The sequence below is a fragment of the Dromiciops gliroides genome, chromosome 2 (genome assembly GCF_019393635.1).
Source record: "Dromiciops gliroides isolate mDroGli1 chromosome 2, mDroGli1.pri, whole genome shotgun sequence".
Classification (NCBI taxonomy): Eukaryota; Metazoa; Chordata; class Mammalia; order Microbiotheria; family Microbiotheriidae; genus Dromiciops; species Dromiciops gliroides.
The window spans coordinates 268,533,150-268,552,574 of record NC_057862.1 but is presented as its reverse complement, the minus strand read 5'-3'; the positions used below and the strand labels follow the sequence as shown (position 1 = coordinate 268,552,574).

The following is a 19,425-nucleotide window of genomic DNA, read 5'->3' as shown; positions in this document are numbered from 1 at the left end:
CTGCTTGTCTTCTCTTTTTTTTTTTTTTTCCAAGGCAATAAAGGTTAAGTGATTTGCCCAGGGTCACACAGCTAGTAAGTGTCAAGTGTCTGAGGCTGGACTTGAACTCAGGTCCTCCTGAATCCAGGGCCAGTGCTTTATCCACTGTGCCACCTAACTGCCCCTCTGCTTGTCATTTCTTATAGCACAATAATATTCCATTACCATCATATACCACATCTTGTTTAGCCATTCCCCAATTGATGGGTATTCCTTTGATTTCCAATTCTTAGCTACCACAAAAAGCTGCTATAAATATTTTTGTACAATTAGGTCTTTTTCTCTTTGGGGGGGGGGGATATCTTTGGGATGTAAATCTGGAAGTAGTATTGCTAGATCAAAGGGTATGCACAGTTTTATAGTACTTTGGGCATAGTTTCAAATTGCTCATCAGAATGGTTGGATCTTTTCACAACTCCACTAACATTGGATTAGCAGAGGACTCCACAGGAAACCCAAGGAAAGACAGGAACGCCAGGCCGTCGGAACTCTGCTCTCAATCCCCCTCCCTCCACCTTCCAACAAACCCTCAAAAACCCAACTCGCTTCACCAGCGATTCCAGCCAGCCCCCCCCCCAAAACTGGGGGAACAGACTAGAATCCATCTGTTCCCCCAGTTCTGGGGGAAACCGACCAAAATCACCGACAAAATGAGTCCAGGCCTCCAAGGGTCCACCGGAAAACAGAAAGAAAAAGACCGAGAACAGAACTCCAACAGCCTGGCACCCCCCCCCCCCCAACCTCCTGCGAAGTCCTCCGCCGCCACCATCACCATCAAGTCAGGAACCCAAAAGCACAAGAGCTCTCCCGGCAGGCTCCCTCTCCTCCTTCCTGTCTCCTCCCAGAAAATAGGAGGCTTCTCAAGTTGATTGGCTGGTAGCCTTGATAGACAGCACCCATGGGTAAATGTCATTTCCTGATGCCAAGGAAAAGCCACAATGCCTCTGAGGCATTTTCCTCATGGCGGAGCTTTCCCACAGCGGGTCTCGAGTAGGTGGCGTCATTCCAATCATTACACCAGGCTCTGATAGAAAATGCGGAGGAATTTGCTCAGGCCTTCTGCCAAGGCCTTGGAGAACTGCAGCATCCGCTTGGTGGAGGTGGACACCCAGGGCTTCAGCCTGCAGTTGCTGGACGGTGACCCTTTCGCCTGACGGATTCTGGACTTCCAAGCCCTGCTCCAGCCAGACTTGGTTGTAATGCCAGGAAGGGAAGAGCCTGCACTTTGTGCCCCGTGAACCCTGGCTTTGTTGCTTTCTTCATAGAGGAGGAAGATTCTCTTGTTTCTCTCTGGGGACTTGAGATGACAAGAAAGGCCCCTCTTTGAGGAAGGGCCTCCTGGAGCTAGGGCTGGGAAGCAGGCATCAGCACAGCCTCGCTCTTGGCCATACTGAGACTGAAGGGCCTCACTTCATCCTTCCTTCACCACGGCCTGAAGGCTCAGAGGCTCAGGGCCCACCTAGCTGGCCAATGTGAGCCAATCTCTGATCCCACCATGCTATCGATCTGACTAAATGCTACTTCCAGATGGAACACTATGAGGAAGGGGAGCTAATGTGGAACTCAGGGGAGGCCCCTCTCTGGGTAAGAATGAGCCACCTTGTTTCCAAGGACTCAGCTAGCCCTCCACAAGGTTGTGCTGCTAATTCTGTCAAAATTCATTTCTACAAAGTGGGTAAATGCCTAGCCACCCCCTGCTGACCCAGAAATCAAACCACTTGGCCCCTCACACACTCCATTTCCCCCACCAGGTAGCCCTAGGAATCTTGGCCTTGTCTTTCCCTCTTCTCCAGTGCCCCTTCCCCGGGGAGGCCGATTCTGCCTCAGGGACTCTCTAAGATATAATTCTAGTTTTCCCTACACCTTGGCCCAACTGTAGAAAGTGTACTGACTGCAGGGTAGACCAGAGGAAGCCAGGCTTCTGTCCCACCAAGCCTCACAGAACTACTAATGTCATAGCGCCTCAGCCAGCAAGGGAAGGAGGGGCAGGGAATGAAACTGCAGTCACTTTGGGGATGGGCAGGCTGGGGCGTTTATGAGGCTGACTGCTTTCAAGCCAACCACAACGAGTACAGTGAGATGCTATCTTCACCCACACCCAACTCTAGCCTGGGGCCTGAGCTGGAGAGGATACCATACAAAGTCCCTGCAAATTCAGGTTTGGACAAATGAATGTTGAGTCATACATTCCAAAGGATCACAAGGGACATGTGCACAAGCTGCTGCCTAGTTCTGTGATTTTTAGGAGCAATAAATCAATCACTTTTGAAAAAAAACAAAACAGTGGATTAGCATCCCAGCTTTCCCAAGATCATGATAGTTAACCATGGGAGTCTCCCAAGCTCTGTCCTGGGCCCTCTTCTCTTCTCCCTCTATGTTATTTTATCAGTTGCTGTGTTTTCAAATTGCCATCTATGCTGATGATTCCCAGATCTTTGTTGCCTTCTCCTGGATGTTCTCTAGCTTATCAATGTACTCCTAAAACATGGAACTAAAAACTGAATGAGATATTCCAAATGTAGTCATATCATGGTCAAGTGCAATGGTATGACGATTTTCTTGCAATGGTACGATTATCTTTCTAGACCAAAACAGAGTAGCTCTTTTATTTTTTATTTTATTTTTTTTTTTAGTGAGGCAACTGTGGTTAAGTGACTTGCCCAGGGTCACACAGCTAGTAAGTGTTAAGTGTCTGAGGCCGGATTTGAACTCAGGTACTCCTGACTCCAGGGCTGGTGCTCTATCCACTGCACCACCTAGCTGCCCCCAGAGTAGCTCTTTAATGCAGCCCAAGATTACACTAGTTTTTAAAATTTGCTAATCCCATAACAAAAGGAGAACTCACCAGAATTAATAGGCATATATGGACTGAGCAAGGAAAAGAAGTATGAAGAATGTTAAAGGAATTTTGATTCTATAGTGAATAATTAATAATTTGATTCTATGGTTCATAATAAATAAAAGTTTTTAAAACCCCCAAAAAACAAAACCTGTCTACAAAGGTATGCTTCATGAAGTCATAGGTTCTTTCAGTGATAGCAATGAATACTGAAAACTTTTAGTGTATAAGAAACTTTTTGTTTTTATAACCAGAACATTTCAGAAAAATAGAGGAAAAAAATGAAGCAATTTAAGCTCCATTTTGGAAGAAAAGGGGGGAAGAAGAATCCTTTTCAACAATTAATAGCTGTGTTTGGCCTTTTTGAAATAACGCTGCTTTTGGTTTTATATTCTTGTTTGTTTTTTTGTTTTTTGTTTGGGCAATGGGTTAAGTGACTTGCCCAAGGTCACACAGCTAGTAAGTGTCAAGTGTCTGAGGCCGGATTTGAACTCAGGTCCTCCTGACTCCAGGGCCAGTGCTCTATCCACTGTGCCACCTAGCTGTCCGGTTTTATATTCTTAACCAGTATCATACTTTGCTGACCTAATACAGAGAGATGAGAACATACCTGAAAAATGACCTTTTTTCCTGGATAATAGTTGAGGAACACAAGTTGATGTCCCTGCTGCCATCTAAAGAACAGATGTCGAGTCTTGTCATCAGGGAGACACGCTTTGTGGTCCCGAAGTAGATCTCTGGTGAGAAATCTGCAGTGGTTCCCTGAGTTCAGAGTGGCATATAATAGGAAGGCATCATCTTCTGAGCTAAGTCAACCAAAAAGAGAGAGAGAGCTCTGAAGAGTCAAAAGAAACATAATTGTCTTCTCAATGCTTTATATTTCTTTACTACTTTTTTTGGGGGGGGAGGGGCAGGCAATGAGGGTTAAGTTAAGCCTAGGTTCACACAGCTAATAAGTGCCAAGTGTCTGAGGCCGCATTTGAACTCAGGTCCTCCTGAATCGAGGGCTGGTGCTTTATCTACTGTGCCACCTAGCTGCCCCCTTCTTTACTACTTTTTGAAGAAGTGTTCTAAAACACAGTAATCCCCATTATCCACATCCAGGCCTTAATAACGCAAAAAGTAATACTTCAAAGAGAGTACAAAAGGCAAAGGGAAGATGTTATGATTGATTGAAGGTTTAGGGTTCTGTTTACCTAGCTTATTTAAAATCTTAACTTTTAGCTTCTACGTGCTAATTTGTGACGAAAGTAAATTTTTTCAATTTGTAACACTGATCAAGCATTTCTTCCTTCTAAAACTCACAGAAGTCTAGAGATGGCTATTACATACAATACTTTCTTTGGCAAACCCCAAATGGAAGGTGAAATTCGCACTTTTCAAAGTAGTTGCTAGGGAGTTAGATCAGAAACTTCTTTTTATATATATATGTGTGTGTGTATATATATATATACACACACACACACACGTATGTATGTATTTATGTGTATGTATGTGTGTATATATATATATGTTTCTGGACTCATAATTTCTTATAGCTCCAGAGACAGCTAAGATTTTTGTCTGTCAACCCTACTCCTAATGTAAACATACTCATTACATTTCTGCATATGTGGTAGGAATGTTGGCAATCATCTGGGTCCTGAGCAAATTCTGACTACAAAAATGTGCTAAAATCTGGTTCAACTTAAGCCAGTCTATTTCAAATCTCTGTGTTCAAAAACAAAAAACAGAGCTTCCCTCTGGGACAAAAAACTCTGTCCTGAGCCTCTTTCTATTTTCTTCTTTTTGGCAATTTCATCAGTAGCTATTTATCAACTTTATGAAGATGACTTCCAGATATATGTATCTCGCTCTAGTCTCTCTGTAACTATAGTCTTGAATCAATGACTGCTTCACAGGCATCTCAAACTTCACATGTCCAAAATCAAACTGATTATCTTCCCCTCTAAATCTATCCTTCCTGCAAACTCTGCTATTTCTCTATGGGGTACCACAAATTTTTAATCACTCAGATTTCAAATCTTAAAGTCATTCTTGAGTCTTCTAGCTCCCTGAACTCCCTAACCAACAAATTATCAAATCTTATCTGCATTATCCTTGCTTCTTCACTCTCACTCATCTTGCTTTTGTTGTCCAGTCATTTTTCAGTTGTGTCCAACCCTTTATGACTCTATTTGGGGCTTGGCAAAGATACTGGAGTGGTTTGCCATTTCCTTCTCCAGTGGGTCCAATGGATCTATTTTGTCAGGTAAACAGTGGTTAAAATAATTTACCCAGGGTCACAAAGTTAGGAAGTGTCTGCGGCTGGGTTTGAATTCAGGTCTTCCTGACTCCAGGGCCAGTGGCTCTATCCACTCAGCCCCCATTATACCTACCCAGTTGCTAAATACTGTTGTTTTAATATACAAGTAAGTTTTTTGAGTAAGTCTCCTTCTCTTTACTTACATGGCTACCACCCTTAATTTAGAAGTTCATCACCTCTTGCTTAAATTATTCTAACAGCTTCCTCACAGCTTTCTCTATTTCTAGTAGAGACTACTACTCCAATCCATTCTCCACACTGCCACCAAAACGACTTTTTTTTTTTTAAGTGAGGCAATTGGGGTTAAGTGACTTGCCCAGGGTCACAGAGCTAGTAAGTGTTAAGTGTCTGAGGCCAGATTTGAACTCAGGTACTCCTGACTCCAGGGCCGGTGCTCTATCCACTGCGCCACCTAGCTGCCCCCAAAATGACTTTTCTAAAGGGCAGGTTTGACTATGTTACACCCTGCCCACCCTATCCCTTCCCCCTAATAAACTCCAGTGGTTCCTTACTATCTTTAGAATCAGTCAGTGAATAGGCACTTATTAAGCATCTACTATATTCTGGCCACTGTACAAAGAAAGGCAAAAGACAGTCACTTCCCTCAAGAAGTTCACAATCTAAGAGAAGAGATAATAAGCAAACAGATATGTATGAACAAGTTATACAGAATAAATAGGAAATAGCAGAATAAGGGCACCAGAATTAAGAGGAGTTAGGAAAGTCTTTCTTATAGAAAGTGGGATTTTATATGGGATTTGAAGGAAGCCAGGAAGCAGAGAAGAAGAGGGAGGACATTTGAGGAATGTAGGATAGCCAGAGAAAATATCGAGAGTTGAGAGAAAGAGTATCTTGTTTGGGGAATAGCAAGGAGGCCAGTGAGTCAAGTATAAGACTAGAAAGGTGGGATAGGAAAAGTTAGGTTATAAAGGGTTTTGAACAGCAAACAGAAAATTTTGTTTTTGATCCTAGAGATGATAGAAAGCCACTGCAGTTTACTAAATAGAGGGGTGACATGGTTGCACCTGTGCTTTAGGAATATAACTATGGCAGCTGGAATGGCAAGGGAAGAAACTTACGGCAACACACTACTCTGACATACTCTCTATGACCGTGCCATTACATTGTAAGATCCTTGAGGGCAGATACTGCCTTTTACCCTTTTTTGTATCCCTAGAGCTTTGCCCAGTGCCTGACACACAGTAAGTGCTTAATAAATATTTACTGATTGATTAGACCTATCCAATAATTCCCGTTTTATTACATATTACTATCTTGCAGGTGCTCTACACGTCCAACCACACTGGCCTTCATGCTGTTCCTTACACATGATATTCTATATCCTGTCTATATTTTTTAATTGTCTGTCCTCTATTCCTGGAATTCTTTCTTTTTATCTCTGCCTTTTGGAATCCTTGGTTTCCTTCAAGATTCAGCTCAAGTTTATCCTTATGAATGAGAACTTTATGAGTTCCCCATAGTTGCTAATGACCCCTTCTAACATTACCCTATACATTGTATGTGTTCATTGTCTTTATTCTGTTAGAATAAAAGTTCTCTGAAGGCAGGGACTGTTTTGCTTTTGTTCAGAGCATCTAGCACAGTGCACATGATATGGTAGGTGTTTAGTAAATACTTGTTGATCAAATGATTTCACCCCCCCATGTCACATGAACATATTTTGCAATAGCTCTCTATTCTCTAATTTATGTCTTCCATTTAACTACCAAGATAATCTTCCCAAGGCACAAGCCTGACCATGTCACTTCCCTGCTCAAGAACCTTCAGAGATTTCTTCTAGCATAAAATATAAATTCCACAGTTAGGAATTTAAAGCCCTTCAGAACCTAGTTTCAGTCTACTTTTCTGGTCGGTGCATTTTTCTTCTTCATCCATACTATGTTCTAGACAACCAGACCAATTAACTGTTCCCCAAATGGGAATTTTACTTCCTGCCTGTGCCCTTGAAAAGCCTCTCCTACATGCCTGGAATGCCCTCCATACTCATCTTCACCTCTTAAAATTCCCAACTCTTTTCAAAACTGAGAGTACGGGACATTTCCTCTAGTAAGCCTTTCTCCAAAAGTTTTTAGTACTGTCCCACCTCAAATTATTATATGCAGGTATACTTCCTGATGTTTACATGTTGTATCCTTTCCCTGGGGAGAGGAATTGTTTTGTTTTGTTTTGTCTTTTTTTGTTTGTTTAGTACCTGGCACAGTGCATTTCATATGGTAATTGTATATAATCAATGTTTATTGGACTTGATTGGAAATCAGAGATAACTGAAAAATATAAGAACCTAAAGGCAAAGAAGGTTACCATGTTAAATATAATAAATGAATTTGTTAAAACAACTCTGACACCTATCAGATTGGCTAATATGACAAAAAAGGAAAATAATAAATGTTGGAGAAACTGTGGAAAAATTGGAATGCTAATACATTGTTGTGGAGCTGTGAACTGATCCAACCATTCTGGAGAGCAATATGGAATTATGCCCAAAGGGCTATATAGCTGTGCGTACCCTTTGACCCAGCAATACCACTATTAGGTCTTTTTCCCGAAGAGATCATAAAAAAGGAAAAAAGACCCACATGTACAAAAATATTTATAGCTGCTCTTTTTGTGGGGGCAAGGAATTGGAAATTGAGGGGATGCCCATCAATTGGGGAATGGCTGAACAAGTTGTGGTATATGAATGTAATGGAATACTATTGTGCTGTAAGAAACAATGAGCAGGAGGAGTTCAGAGAAACCTGGAAGAACTTGCATGAACTGATGATGAGTGAGATGAGCAGAACCAGAAGAACTGTACACAGTTTCATCCACATTATGTGTCCATCAACTGTGATAGACTAGATTCTTCTCACCAATCCAATGGTACAAGAAAGTTCCAAAGGACTCATGATGGAAAAGGCTTTCCAGAAAAAAAAAACAACAAAAAAACCCTGTGGAATATTGATGCTGATTGAACCATACTATTTCTTTTGTTTTTGGTGCTGTTGTTTTTCTTTTTTGAGGTTTTTCCTTTGTTGCTCTGATTCTTCTCTTATAACATGACTAATGCAGAAATATGTTTAATGCTATTGTACATATATAACCTATCAGATTACCTGCTGTCTTGGGGGAGGGAAGAAGTGTTTGAAATCAAAATTCTTATAAATAGAATTCTAAAAACAGATGTTGAAAATACTTTTATAATTAAAAAAAAAGTGAATTTGTAATTTTAGTCAGCACTAAATATAGCCCATGATATGACAGAGTCCATTTCTAATTAGACTTTTTCTTTATAAGAACACTCTGCACTTATGTAGTCATTTCCATTTGGGTGCCTCTTAAACTGAGGGTTGCATAACTGAATGTGGGGGTCGTGAAAAATTTGTCAACAGTAAAAGGTTATGTATACCTATTTTACATACCCATAGTTACCTAAAAATTTCTCAGGGGAGAAGGGGTTGTGAATAGAAAAAGTTTAAGAAGCCTTGCTCTAAAATGATCTGCTATCAAACTTCTTTTTAGCCAACACTACAAATTGAATGTCTAGTAACTAAAGGGACTTAACTTTTCTTATCCTCAAATTGAGGGGATTCTGGACTAGTTAGTCTCTAGGGTTCCTTCCAGTTCCAAAGCCATTAATTTAGTTGCCTGACCTCAGCTTGGTGTTTCCTGCATTAGGGAGACAATTTAGTCTTCTTTAGGAATAAGGATCTTTCAAATGTTGACAAAATATGATGGCAAACTCCATGCAGTATTAAGCTGGGGAATATATTTTTGCTTGAAATGATTCTTAATCTTTTTATTTAGAGCACAGCTAACTAAATGCTTGTTCCACCTTTGATAGAATGCTATAATAAAATATTACTGGGATCCACTCATTCACAAACTAGCTGCATGTGCCTATTGTCCTAGATACTCACACGTTGTCAGCAAAGAAGCAGTAGGCCATGTTCTGAACAGCTGCCATTTCACTCTTTTGCCACCTCCAACTTCTGTTTAGCATATGCTTCCGACCCAGAACAAGCACCTTGAGGTTCTGTTTCGTTAACTGAGAGACCACATCGAGAAGCTGAAAGGTACCAAGTCAATACAGAGGAAAGTCACAGGAGAATTTTTATGGTGGGGAGCATTTCTTGTGACCAATCAGCTCCCTGCACAAGACACTCCACCCTTGCTCTGGGTATTCCCACTGGCTGCCCTCAGACCTAGAATTCTCTCACTCGTCTTTGTTTCTTTCTTGTCTTCCTTCAAGTCTGAGAAAAAAATTTCACCTTGTATAAGAAGCCTTTTCTGATCCTCAGTGCTAATGCTGTCCCTCTAAGATTGTCCAATTTGGCCTCTTTATATTTTGTTTATATACAGTTGTTTTCATGTTGTTCCTTCCATTAGGCTTTGAGCTCCTGGGGAGCCGGGACTTTTTTTTTGTTTCATTTTTTTGCATCCTCATTGCTTAGTACAATGCCTGGTATGTAGCAGGTGCTTATTAAATACTTGTTGATTTTACTTTATATGGACCTAAAGCTCAGAGAATAGACTAGAGCTGGATATGTATGTAGATTAGGGAGTTGTCTGTATAGAAATGATAGTTAAACCAATGGGAGCAGATGAGGTTACCAAGAGAAAGTATAGAGGAAGAAGAGAAAAGAATCTTCTGGAGCTCCCACAGTTGGGGGGGGTGTCACGTGGATGAAGAGAAAGCATAGGAGACTGCAGAGCAGTTAGATAGGTAGATGAAAGCCAGGAGAGAAAAGTGTTATGGACAATTCCAAAGGACTCATGATGAAAAATGCTATCCACCTCTAGAGAAAGACCTAATGAAGTTCAAAGTGTATTATTTTTCACTTTATTTTGGGGGGGGGGCGGGGTGTAAAGGACCTGTGTTTTCTTTTACAACATGATTCATATGTAAATAAGTTTTGCATGACTGCATATGTATAACCTATTTAAAATTGCTTACCAGCTCAGGGAAGGAAGGAAAGAATTTGGAATCCAACAAAACTTTTTAAATGAATCTTGTTTATACATGCAATTGGGAAAAAAAACTATTTTTACAAAAGTGTTTTGGAAACAGATAGAAAAATATATCTAGAAGGAGAGGGTGGTCAGCAGTGTCAAATGTAGAAGACAGGTTGAGAAGGATTAGGCCTGAGAAATGTCAATCAAATTTAGCAAATAAGAGATCATTGGTAAATTTGGAGATGGCTATTTCAGTTGAGTGATGAGGTCAGAAGACAGAATGCAAAGAAATGAGGAGTGAATGAAAGGAGAGGAAGTGAGTATAAACAACTTTTTCTTGAATTTTGGCTGAGAAAGAGAGGAGAGATAAAGGACAAAATCTTGAGGTCTAGTAAAGGTTAATGAAGAACTGAAGAGACTCGGGCATGTTTGAAGGTAGTAGAGAAGGAGCCAGTTGATGAGGAGAGGATAAAGATGGTGGGGGGGGAACAATGAAGAGAGGGAGGGAAGAAGGGAGGGGGAGAGAGAGAGAGAAAATGATGGATTGGATGCAATCTGGGGTGGAGGAATGGAACTTGTACAGGGCAAGAAGAAGGGGCACCTCTTTTTCAGATGTAATAGGGAAGAAGATGAAGGGAAAGAAAGAAGTTAATGTTGTATGGTCACAATTTTCTCAGTAAAGTGAGAGGCAAGATTCTTACCTAAGAGTCAAGAGGGAAGGAGTTGTGGGAGGCTTGAAGGAAGAGAAGGTTTGGAATGGCTGCTATGAGCAGTGACATAAATCATTTAGGGAGGAATTAAAGGACTAGCTTACAGCAGCTAGGGCCCAGTCAGCATGGTTATGTTAATTATTTCAGCTACATTCAACAGATGAATAGCCACAGAGAAGGTTGATCATGAGAGTAATCTAGGGCTAAAGTTTGGCCAGAGAAAAGCAGCAAGGGGGTAAGGGGGGCAAGGGAGTGAAGGAGAAAATTGTAGAGTTGAAATGGCTAACTGTTAGGCTGAACTTGGAAGGTGAAGGGAACAAGCATTAATTAATTGCCTACTACATACCAGGCGCGGTGCAAAATGCTTTACAAATATTATCTCATTTAGTCCTTACAAAAACCCTGAGGGTAGATAAAATTATTAAGTAAGGGAAAGGAAAGCGAAATCAGAGACAGCAGCCAGAGAAAGTACTGAGGGGTTGAGGGAAAGGAAATCTTGTTGAGGGTGAATAACAAGTAGGATGCAAATACAAGCAGAAAGACAGGCCTACCCTCAAGGAACTTACATTCTAATGGAGAAAAATAACACATAAAAGGAAGCTAAAAAGGGAGGGGGGACAGAAGCTATCTGTACCCCTTTCTAAAAGGCTAGTAGGAGGCAAACTAAGTGTTAGAATCAAGACAATTGTTCTCTAAATCTCTACAATGCCTACAGCCATTATCAGGGGAGTAACTCCTAGATAAGGGGCCAGTCAGACATCTCCATCAACTACCAACTGCCACTCATAAAGCAGGCAAGCCAGTCTAGATGAAATCAATAAGGAACCCTGAGGGATGAACAAGAGGCAGCATGTAATAGTCAAATCAAATGACCACTTCAATTACCAACTCCCCTTAGACTAAGTTAGAGAAAGCCCAGGACTGTGGGCCTAAGAGCGGAAAACAGAAATGCCTCCCCCAAACCAGTAGCTCTGCTTCTAGCCATGCCTCTGAAGCCAAAATCTAGGGAACTGACACTTGTAGAGAGCTGACTTGGCAATTGCTTCTACAGCTGCTGCAGTCATAGCTACTGAAGACCTGAAAAAAAAAATTCTCTCCATCAAAGTCCTTGACAGAGTCAAAAAATTCAGCATTGGAAATGGGTATGGTTTTATGGTAGGAAATAACAATAAAGATGAATTATCATCTGCTTTTACTGCTGTATCCTAAGGCCCACAGTGCCATTACATCTGATTTGCAGCTGAAATCTCCTATGTGTGTTGTCTCCTCCATTAGAATGGTAGCTTCTTGGAAGCAGGTACTATCTTGCTTTTCTAATTGCATTCCTGGCACTTAGCACAATGTTTTGTATGCAGTAAGTGCTTAAAAAAGGCTTTTTCATTCATTCATTCATTCACTTCATACATGAATTATCCTGGCTCATAATTCTCACAAGATTCTCTGAGAGTCAACAGCATACAAAAAACTAAAGAACTTAGGTATGTCTTGATCAAAACTCCAAAATGTGCCTGTGGTGAATTCTAGACACCCAGCTCCCAATTCCCAATTCCATTGTATGCATGTTGTGAAATATCAATAAGTACCCTATACATTGTACTTCTGAAAAGAATATCATATAACTTGCATAAGCTGATTGGTCATTGTAACACAGAGAAACATTTTTTTTTCATGGAAGCAGCTGTGGAAATCCTGGAGAGAAACACCTATAAAATTAAATGACAGGATACAATATAAAAGTAGTTCTACAGACATAAAATGAAAGAAAAAACACTCACAGTTTGAGATTCACGAATTTTAGGAAACATTTTGGTAACATTGAGTCCATCAATCACAATATCAAAAGGAGGGCAACTTTTAATGAAGTTTTCAAATCTGTTAATTTCCTAAAAATAAAAGATAAATAGTTATTGTATTAAAAAGAACTTAGCTGAATTCTTATTAAAGATAGTATGTTAAAACTTATCAATTGGGGGAAGCTAGATGGTGCAGTGGATAGAGTACTGGCCTTGGATTCAAGAGTACCTGAGTTCAAATCTGACCTCAGACACTTAACACTTACTAGCTGTGTGACCCTGGGCAAGTCACTTAACCCCAATTGCCTCACCAAAAAAACCACAACTTATCAATTAGGTTTGGTAAAGTCTGCTTCTGCTCCCCTGACCTTCTTTTCTATTCCTCATCCTTCATCCAATAACAGATTCTTATCCTTTCTCTCATTTCTTTCTTTTTTTTCCTTTGGGCAGGGCAATGAGGGTTAAGTGACTTGCCCAATGTCACAAAGCTAGTAAGTGTCAAGCATCTGAGGATGAATTTGAACTCAGGTCCTCCTGAATACAGGGTTAGTGCTTTATCCACTGTGCCACCTAGCTGTCTGCTCTCTCATTTCTTTTTTTTGGTGAGGCATTTGGGGTTAAGTGACTTGCCCAGGGTCACACAGCTAGTAAATGTTAAGTGTCTAAGGCCAGACCTGAACTCAGGACCTCCTGACTCCAGGGCTAGTGCTCTATCCACTGTGCCACCTAGCTGCCCCTCTCTCATTTCTTTTAAACCCTCCATAGTTGGAGTTTGTTTTGCTTAGGATTAATCTCTCCCATAATCTACTTTCCCTCTTATTACTCTCCTCTCTTCCTTTTCCCCTTTCCTTCTTGTTTCCCTATATTTCTGTACCCACTTCTCTGTGAATATGTAATTTTCCTGTCTTTTACCAGTTCAATGAGAGGGAGGTTTGAGTGTTATGTGCTGTTCTTTTTTTTTTGCGGGGCAACTGGGGTTAAGTGACTTGCCCAGGGTCACACGGCTAGTAAGTGTCAAGTGTCTGAGGCCGGATTTGAACTCAGGTCCTCCTGAATCCAGGGCCGGTGCTTTATCCACTGCGCCACCTAGCCGCCCCTTATGTGCTGTTCTAATCCCTTCCTTCTTGTCTATATAGTCTTCTACTTGTACACAATAATTTTGTGATATAATTTCCTCATTCCCCTTTCCCCCTGATACTGCTTTCCTTTCCATTCTCTTTTTAAGATCATCAAAACATAAAACCATTCCTAGGCCCTTTATCTTATTAAACTCCTTACAGGACCCTTCACGATAACAGAGTTCTAAGGTGACACATACATTATCTCCCCCATTATATTGTAAACGGTTTACTCTTGTTTAGTCCTTTATGATTGCTCTCATGTTTACCTTTTTTGTTTTTCTTGACTCCTGGGTCTGTATTTCATAGCTTCTACTCAGCCATAGTCTTTTCATCAGGAATGCTTAGAAACCCTTTATTTCATCAAATATCCATTTTCAGTTTGCTGGGTCAGTTATTCTTGCCCTTTTGCCTTCCTGAAAATCATATTCCAAGGCTCTTTTAATATTATTGCTGCTAAATCTTGTGTGATCCTGACTGTAGCTCCATGAGACTTGAATAATTTCTTTCTGTTGTGTAAAGTATTTTCTCTTTGACATGGGAGCTCTGGAATTTGGCTATAATATTCCTAGGAGTTTTTATTTTGGAATGTCTTTTAAGTGGTGATAGTGGATTTTTTTCCAATTTTTAGTTTGCCCTCTGGTTCTAGCATATATCAGGGTAATTTTTGTTCATAATTTCTTGAAACATGTCTAAGTTCTTTCTTTGATCATGGCTTTCTTATAGTCTTAAATTATCTCTCCTCAATCTATTTTTCAGGTCAGTTGTTTCTGATAGTTCACATTTTCTTTCAATTTTTCATTCTTTTAATTTTGTTTTATTATTTTTTGATGTCTCACAGAATTATTCACTTCCACTTGGCCAATTCTAACTTTTAAGGATTTTCTTCAGTGAGTTTTTTTCATTTGGCCAATTTTGCTTTTTTGTTTTGGTTTTTGCAGGCAATGGGGGTTAAGTGACTTGCCCAGGGTCACACAGCTAGTAAGTGTCAAGTGTCTGAGGCCAGATTTGAACTCAGGTACTCCTGAATCCAGGGCCAGTGCTTTAACCACTGCGCCATCTAGCTGCCCCCCAATTTTGCTTTTAAAGCAGTTTGTTGGGTTTTTTAATGAATTTTTGTACCTCTTTTTATTATTTAGCCACTTATGTTTTTTCCTTAATAATATTTCATTTTTTCTAATTACATGTGAAGATAATTTTCAACATTTGTTTTTATAAGATTTTGAGTTCCAAATTTTTCTCCCCCTTCCCCATGACAGCAAGCAATCTAATATAGGTTTTATATATATATATATACACATATGTATATATATATACACATATGTATATATATACACATATGTATGTACACACACACACACACACACACACACAATTGCATTAAACATGTTTCCACGCTGGTCATGTTGTGAGAGAAGAATCAAAACAAAAGGGGGAAAACTTAAAGAAAGAAAAAAAAAAGTGGAGAGCAATTTGGAACTGTGCCCAAAGGGCTATAAAGCTGTGCATACCCTTTGACCCAGCAATACCACTATTAGGTCTTCTTCCCAAAGAGATCATAAAAAAGGGAAAAGGACCCACATGTACAAAAATATTTATAGCTGCTCTTTTTGTAGTGGCAAGGAATTGGAAATTGAAGGGATGCCCATCAATTGGGGAACGGCTGAACAAGTTGTGGTATATGAATGTAATGGAATACTATTGTGCTATAAGAAACGATGAGCAGGCAGATTTCAGAGAAACCTGGAAGAACTTACATGAACTGATGCTGAGTGAGATGAGCAGAACCAGAACATCGTACCATAGTATCAACAACATTGTGTGTTGATCAATTGTGATAGACTTGACCCTTCTCAGCAATACAGTGGTCCGAGATAGTTCCAAAGGACTCATGATGGAAAATGCTCTCCAAATCCAGAAAAAAAGAACTATGGAATCTAGATGCAGATTGAACCATTGTATTTCTATTTTGTTTTTTGAAGTTTTTCCTTTTTACTCTGATTCTTCTTTCACAGCATGACTAATGCAGAAATATGTTTAAAGTGATTGTACATATATAACCTATATCAGATTGCTTGCTGTCTTAGAGAGGGGGGAGGGAAGGAGAAATTTGAAACTAGAAATCTTACAAAAAATGTTGAAAACCATATCTACATGTAACTGGAAAATAATAAAATACTTTTATTAAAAAAAAAGAAAAGAAATGAAAGCTGCACATAATAGAGATATGAGGTCTCAAATGAAGTCTTTTCTACATTGTGTATAGAAGTGTTTGTATTTGATATTGTTTACCATTTTAAGAAAAACTAAAAAATTAAATCAGTACTATACGACCACCAAAAAGAAAGAAAGGAAGGAAGGAAAAAGTAAAAATTGTATGATTCAATCTACATTCAGATTCCACAGTTCCTTTTTTCGATGTGGAGAACATTTCCCATCATGAGTCCTTTGGAATTGTCTTAGATCATTGTGTTGCTGAGAAAAGCAAAGTCTATTACAGCTGATCATCACACAATGTTGCTGTTACTGTGTACAATGGTCTCCTGATTCTGTTCACTTCACTTAGCATCTTCTGCTCACTTCACTCAGCATCCACTTATGTGTGTGTTTTTAAAAGTAGTAAACATTTTTATTTACAGTTTTGGGTTCCATTTTTTATCCTTCCTTCCCTTCTTCCCTTCCCCTTTCCCAGAGGCAGTAAGCAATCAGACATGGGTTATATATGTTACGATTTTGTAAAACGTCATCATATGTTACGATTTTGTAAAACGTCATTTTGTATAAGAAAATTTGGATAAAAGAAAAAAAAATGAAAGAAAGTGAAAAATAGTATGCTTCAGCCTGTGTTCCATCAATATCAGTTCTTTCTTTGGAGGTGGATAATATATTTCATCAATAGTCCTTTGGGACTGTCTTGGATCATTGTATTATTGAGAATAGTTAAGTCATTCACAATTCCAAATATGTTTTTTAAGGTATTATTTTCTTTAATATTTTTTGGTGTCTCTTTTTTGGCTGTTGATCACCATAATTTTCTTCCCTTCCTTTCATTTCTTTACCTCAATTTTTCTTTTACCATTTCTATTTAATTTTTAAAATCCTTCGTTAGTTCTTTCAGGAATTCTTGATGGGCTTGTATCAAATTCCATGTTTTCTTTTCCCCTTAGTCTTTGCTTTTGGCTATTTTGACATCATTGTATTCTTCTGAGTTTATGTCTTGATCTTCTCTGTCACCACAGTAGCTTTTTATGGTCAGGTTATTGTTTGTTTGTTTGCTCATTTTTCCAGACTATTTCTTGACTTTGAACTTTATGTTAAAGTTGGGCTTTGTTCCTTGTGTTGGGGTTTGGGGAGAGGAGTTGGGGCAGTGGGAAAAACTGTCCTAAGCTACAGACGTTTTTACACTGCTGTTTTCAGAACTAGTTCTGGGGGTCTGGAAGCATTTGGTGTTTCCAAAGTGGTATGCTCTGGGGAGAGATGTGGTTACTCATCTCCTGTTGACCTACATTCTGATATTTACCCAGGAAAAGCCCCTTCTTCCTTAGAACTGCAATTGATACTGCTCCTCAAGGGCTCTGCTCCACTGGGAATGCAATTAATACTGCATCTCTGCATCCATGATCCCTTGGGATAGCAAGTGATACTGTTCCTCAGTGCCCCTGATCCATTGTGACTGAAAATGTTTCTTTATGACTTTGAACTGGGACCCAGAAATGGGTACAGGCAATAAAGCTGCCAAACAACATCCAGTCCTGTATTCAGTGCTAACAACACAGGGGTTCTCTTTCTGGCTTGAGAACTCCTTAAGTTGCTGCTGCTTTTGTCACTACCATTTAAGTCCCACCACTGGTGTTGCAACCACATGGGCTCTGGGTTATCTTCCACTTCCATGAAACAAAGATCTCCTTTCAATCTCCTAAGCTGTCTTTTGTTGGAAGAATGTCTCACCTTGACCTTTTGTTGGCCCTACTGCTCCAGAATTTAATTTGAGGTGTTATTTTAAGTTGTTTGGAGAGGGTTTTTGAAAGTTTGGATGAGTGCTTCCTCTCTTCCACCATCTTGTCACTGCCCCAAGAAATCTCAGGTTCCTTTTGAAACTGGTTATATCTATGTAAGGTTCAGATTGGGATGGGGGTTTGGAATTGAGAATTTATTTCATTCCTGCCATTATAACTACAAGGCTACTGCTTGCTTCTGAACCTGCTCCTTGTTCAGTATATAGCCTATGGTCCTTGACTGTTTCTAACTCTAGAATGCTATCTTTGGACACAGTCCATCTTAGATAAGTGATTCAGAACTAAATAGTGAACAACACTTGTCAGCTGGCACCTCCTTATTCAATTGGCACAATGTCGCACACCTTTCTGTGGGTCTTGGCTCTCTTTTTGTCCTAGTACTCAGCCTTCATCCTCTTTCAGCTCCTTTGCTGGAATAATTTACAGAGTATATTCCAATAATCTAATCTAAGAAATATTAAGCTCCTACTATGTGCCAGACATTATGCTAAATGCTGGAGATACAATTAATAAAAATAAAGACAGCTTACAATTTAAAGGGGGAGCCAACACAAAAAAGGAGGCAAGCAAATGGTGGATGTAGGGATGGGGACTGTACACCAGGGGATATCTGGCAGAGATATCTTGTTCCTTAGAGATGAAACAACACAGCGCAGCAGATGCAAATTAGTTCATATAATTTAAATAAACATTTATTAAATGCCTCCTATGTGCCTCATGGTGCTAAGTATTAGTGATATAAAAAATGACAAAAGTCTCTTTCTTCAAGAAGATTATAATCTAACGGGGTAGAAAACATGCAAACAAATATACACAAAGCAAGTCATATACAGGATAAATAGGAAACGACAGAGGGAAGGCACTAGAATTAAGAGGCTTTTCATAGAAGGTAAAATTTTAATTGTTAGGGTTTTTTTTTGGTGAGGCAATTGGGGTTAAGTGACTTGCCAAGGGTCACACAGCTAGTAAGTGTCTGAGGCCGGATTTGAACTCAGGTCTTCCTGACTCCAGGGCCAGTGCTCTATCCACTGTGCCACCTAGCTGCCCCTTAGTTGTTATTTTAAAGATATGCCTATAAGAATGCAAGTTGTACAATGAGTTGAGATGCATGCATAAGTTGTGATTCCAAAATGAAAGACAAGTAGCCCCAAGATGCAAATGTTTGACTCTTTGATGCCCCAATTAAAAAAAAAATGAACTTCAAAAACCCTAGAAAATAAGTATTAGCATTGAAAATTAAGCCTAAAAAAAAGTTTTTGAAAATTAAAATTAAACACACACATAAGCTGTCCTGTAGACACCGAATTAAAATCTTATTCTTTTTTTTTGGTGGGGCAGTGTGGGTTAAGTGACTTGTCCAGTGTCACACAGCTAATACATGTCAATTGTCTGAGGCCAGATTTTAAACTCAGGTCCTCCTGAATCCAGGGTCGGTGCTTTATCTATTGTGCCACCTAGCTGCCCCCCATTTGTTCCTTTTCTATTCTAAAAAGGAGCTATTTCATTAAAAAGAAACTATGTCTTTAAAATGATTCAACTTCTCTTTATAAGATAACTTTAGGGTTGAAATGTGGACCCTTCTTAGATGATTTGTTTAAAAATCAATATGAGAATATATAAACTGGAGAGGTAGAGCCAAGATGGTAGAG

General features: G+C 39.6%; 1 protein-coding gene across 4 annotated transcripts in view; it reads right to left on the bottom strand.

Moving 5' to 3' along the window:
• Positions 1–19,425, bottom strand: part of LOC122743651 (protein only RNase P catalytic subunit) — a 55,826-nt gene that overhangs the window by 4,257 nt on the left and 32,144 nt on the right. For all 4 annotated transcript variants that reach the window (XM_043988754.1, XM_043988753.1, XM_043988751.1 and 1 more), the window contains 3 exons: positions 12,625–12,732; positions 9,104–9,252; positions 3,489–3,684 (listed from right to left, as the gene is read on the bottom strand). In XM_043988754.1, the coding sequence (XP_043844689.1) occupies positions 3,489–3,684; positions 9,104–9,252; positions 12,625–12,732 (453 nt within the window). The remainder of the gene's footprint in view (positions 1–3,488; positions 3,685–9,103; positions 9,253–12,624; positions 12,733–19,425) is intronic.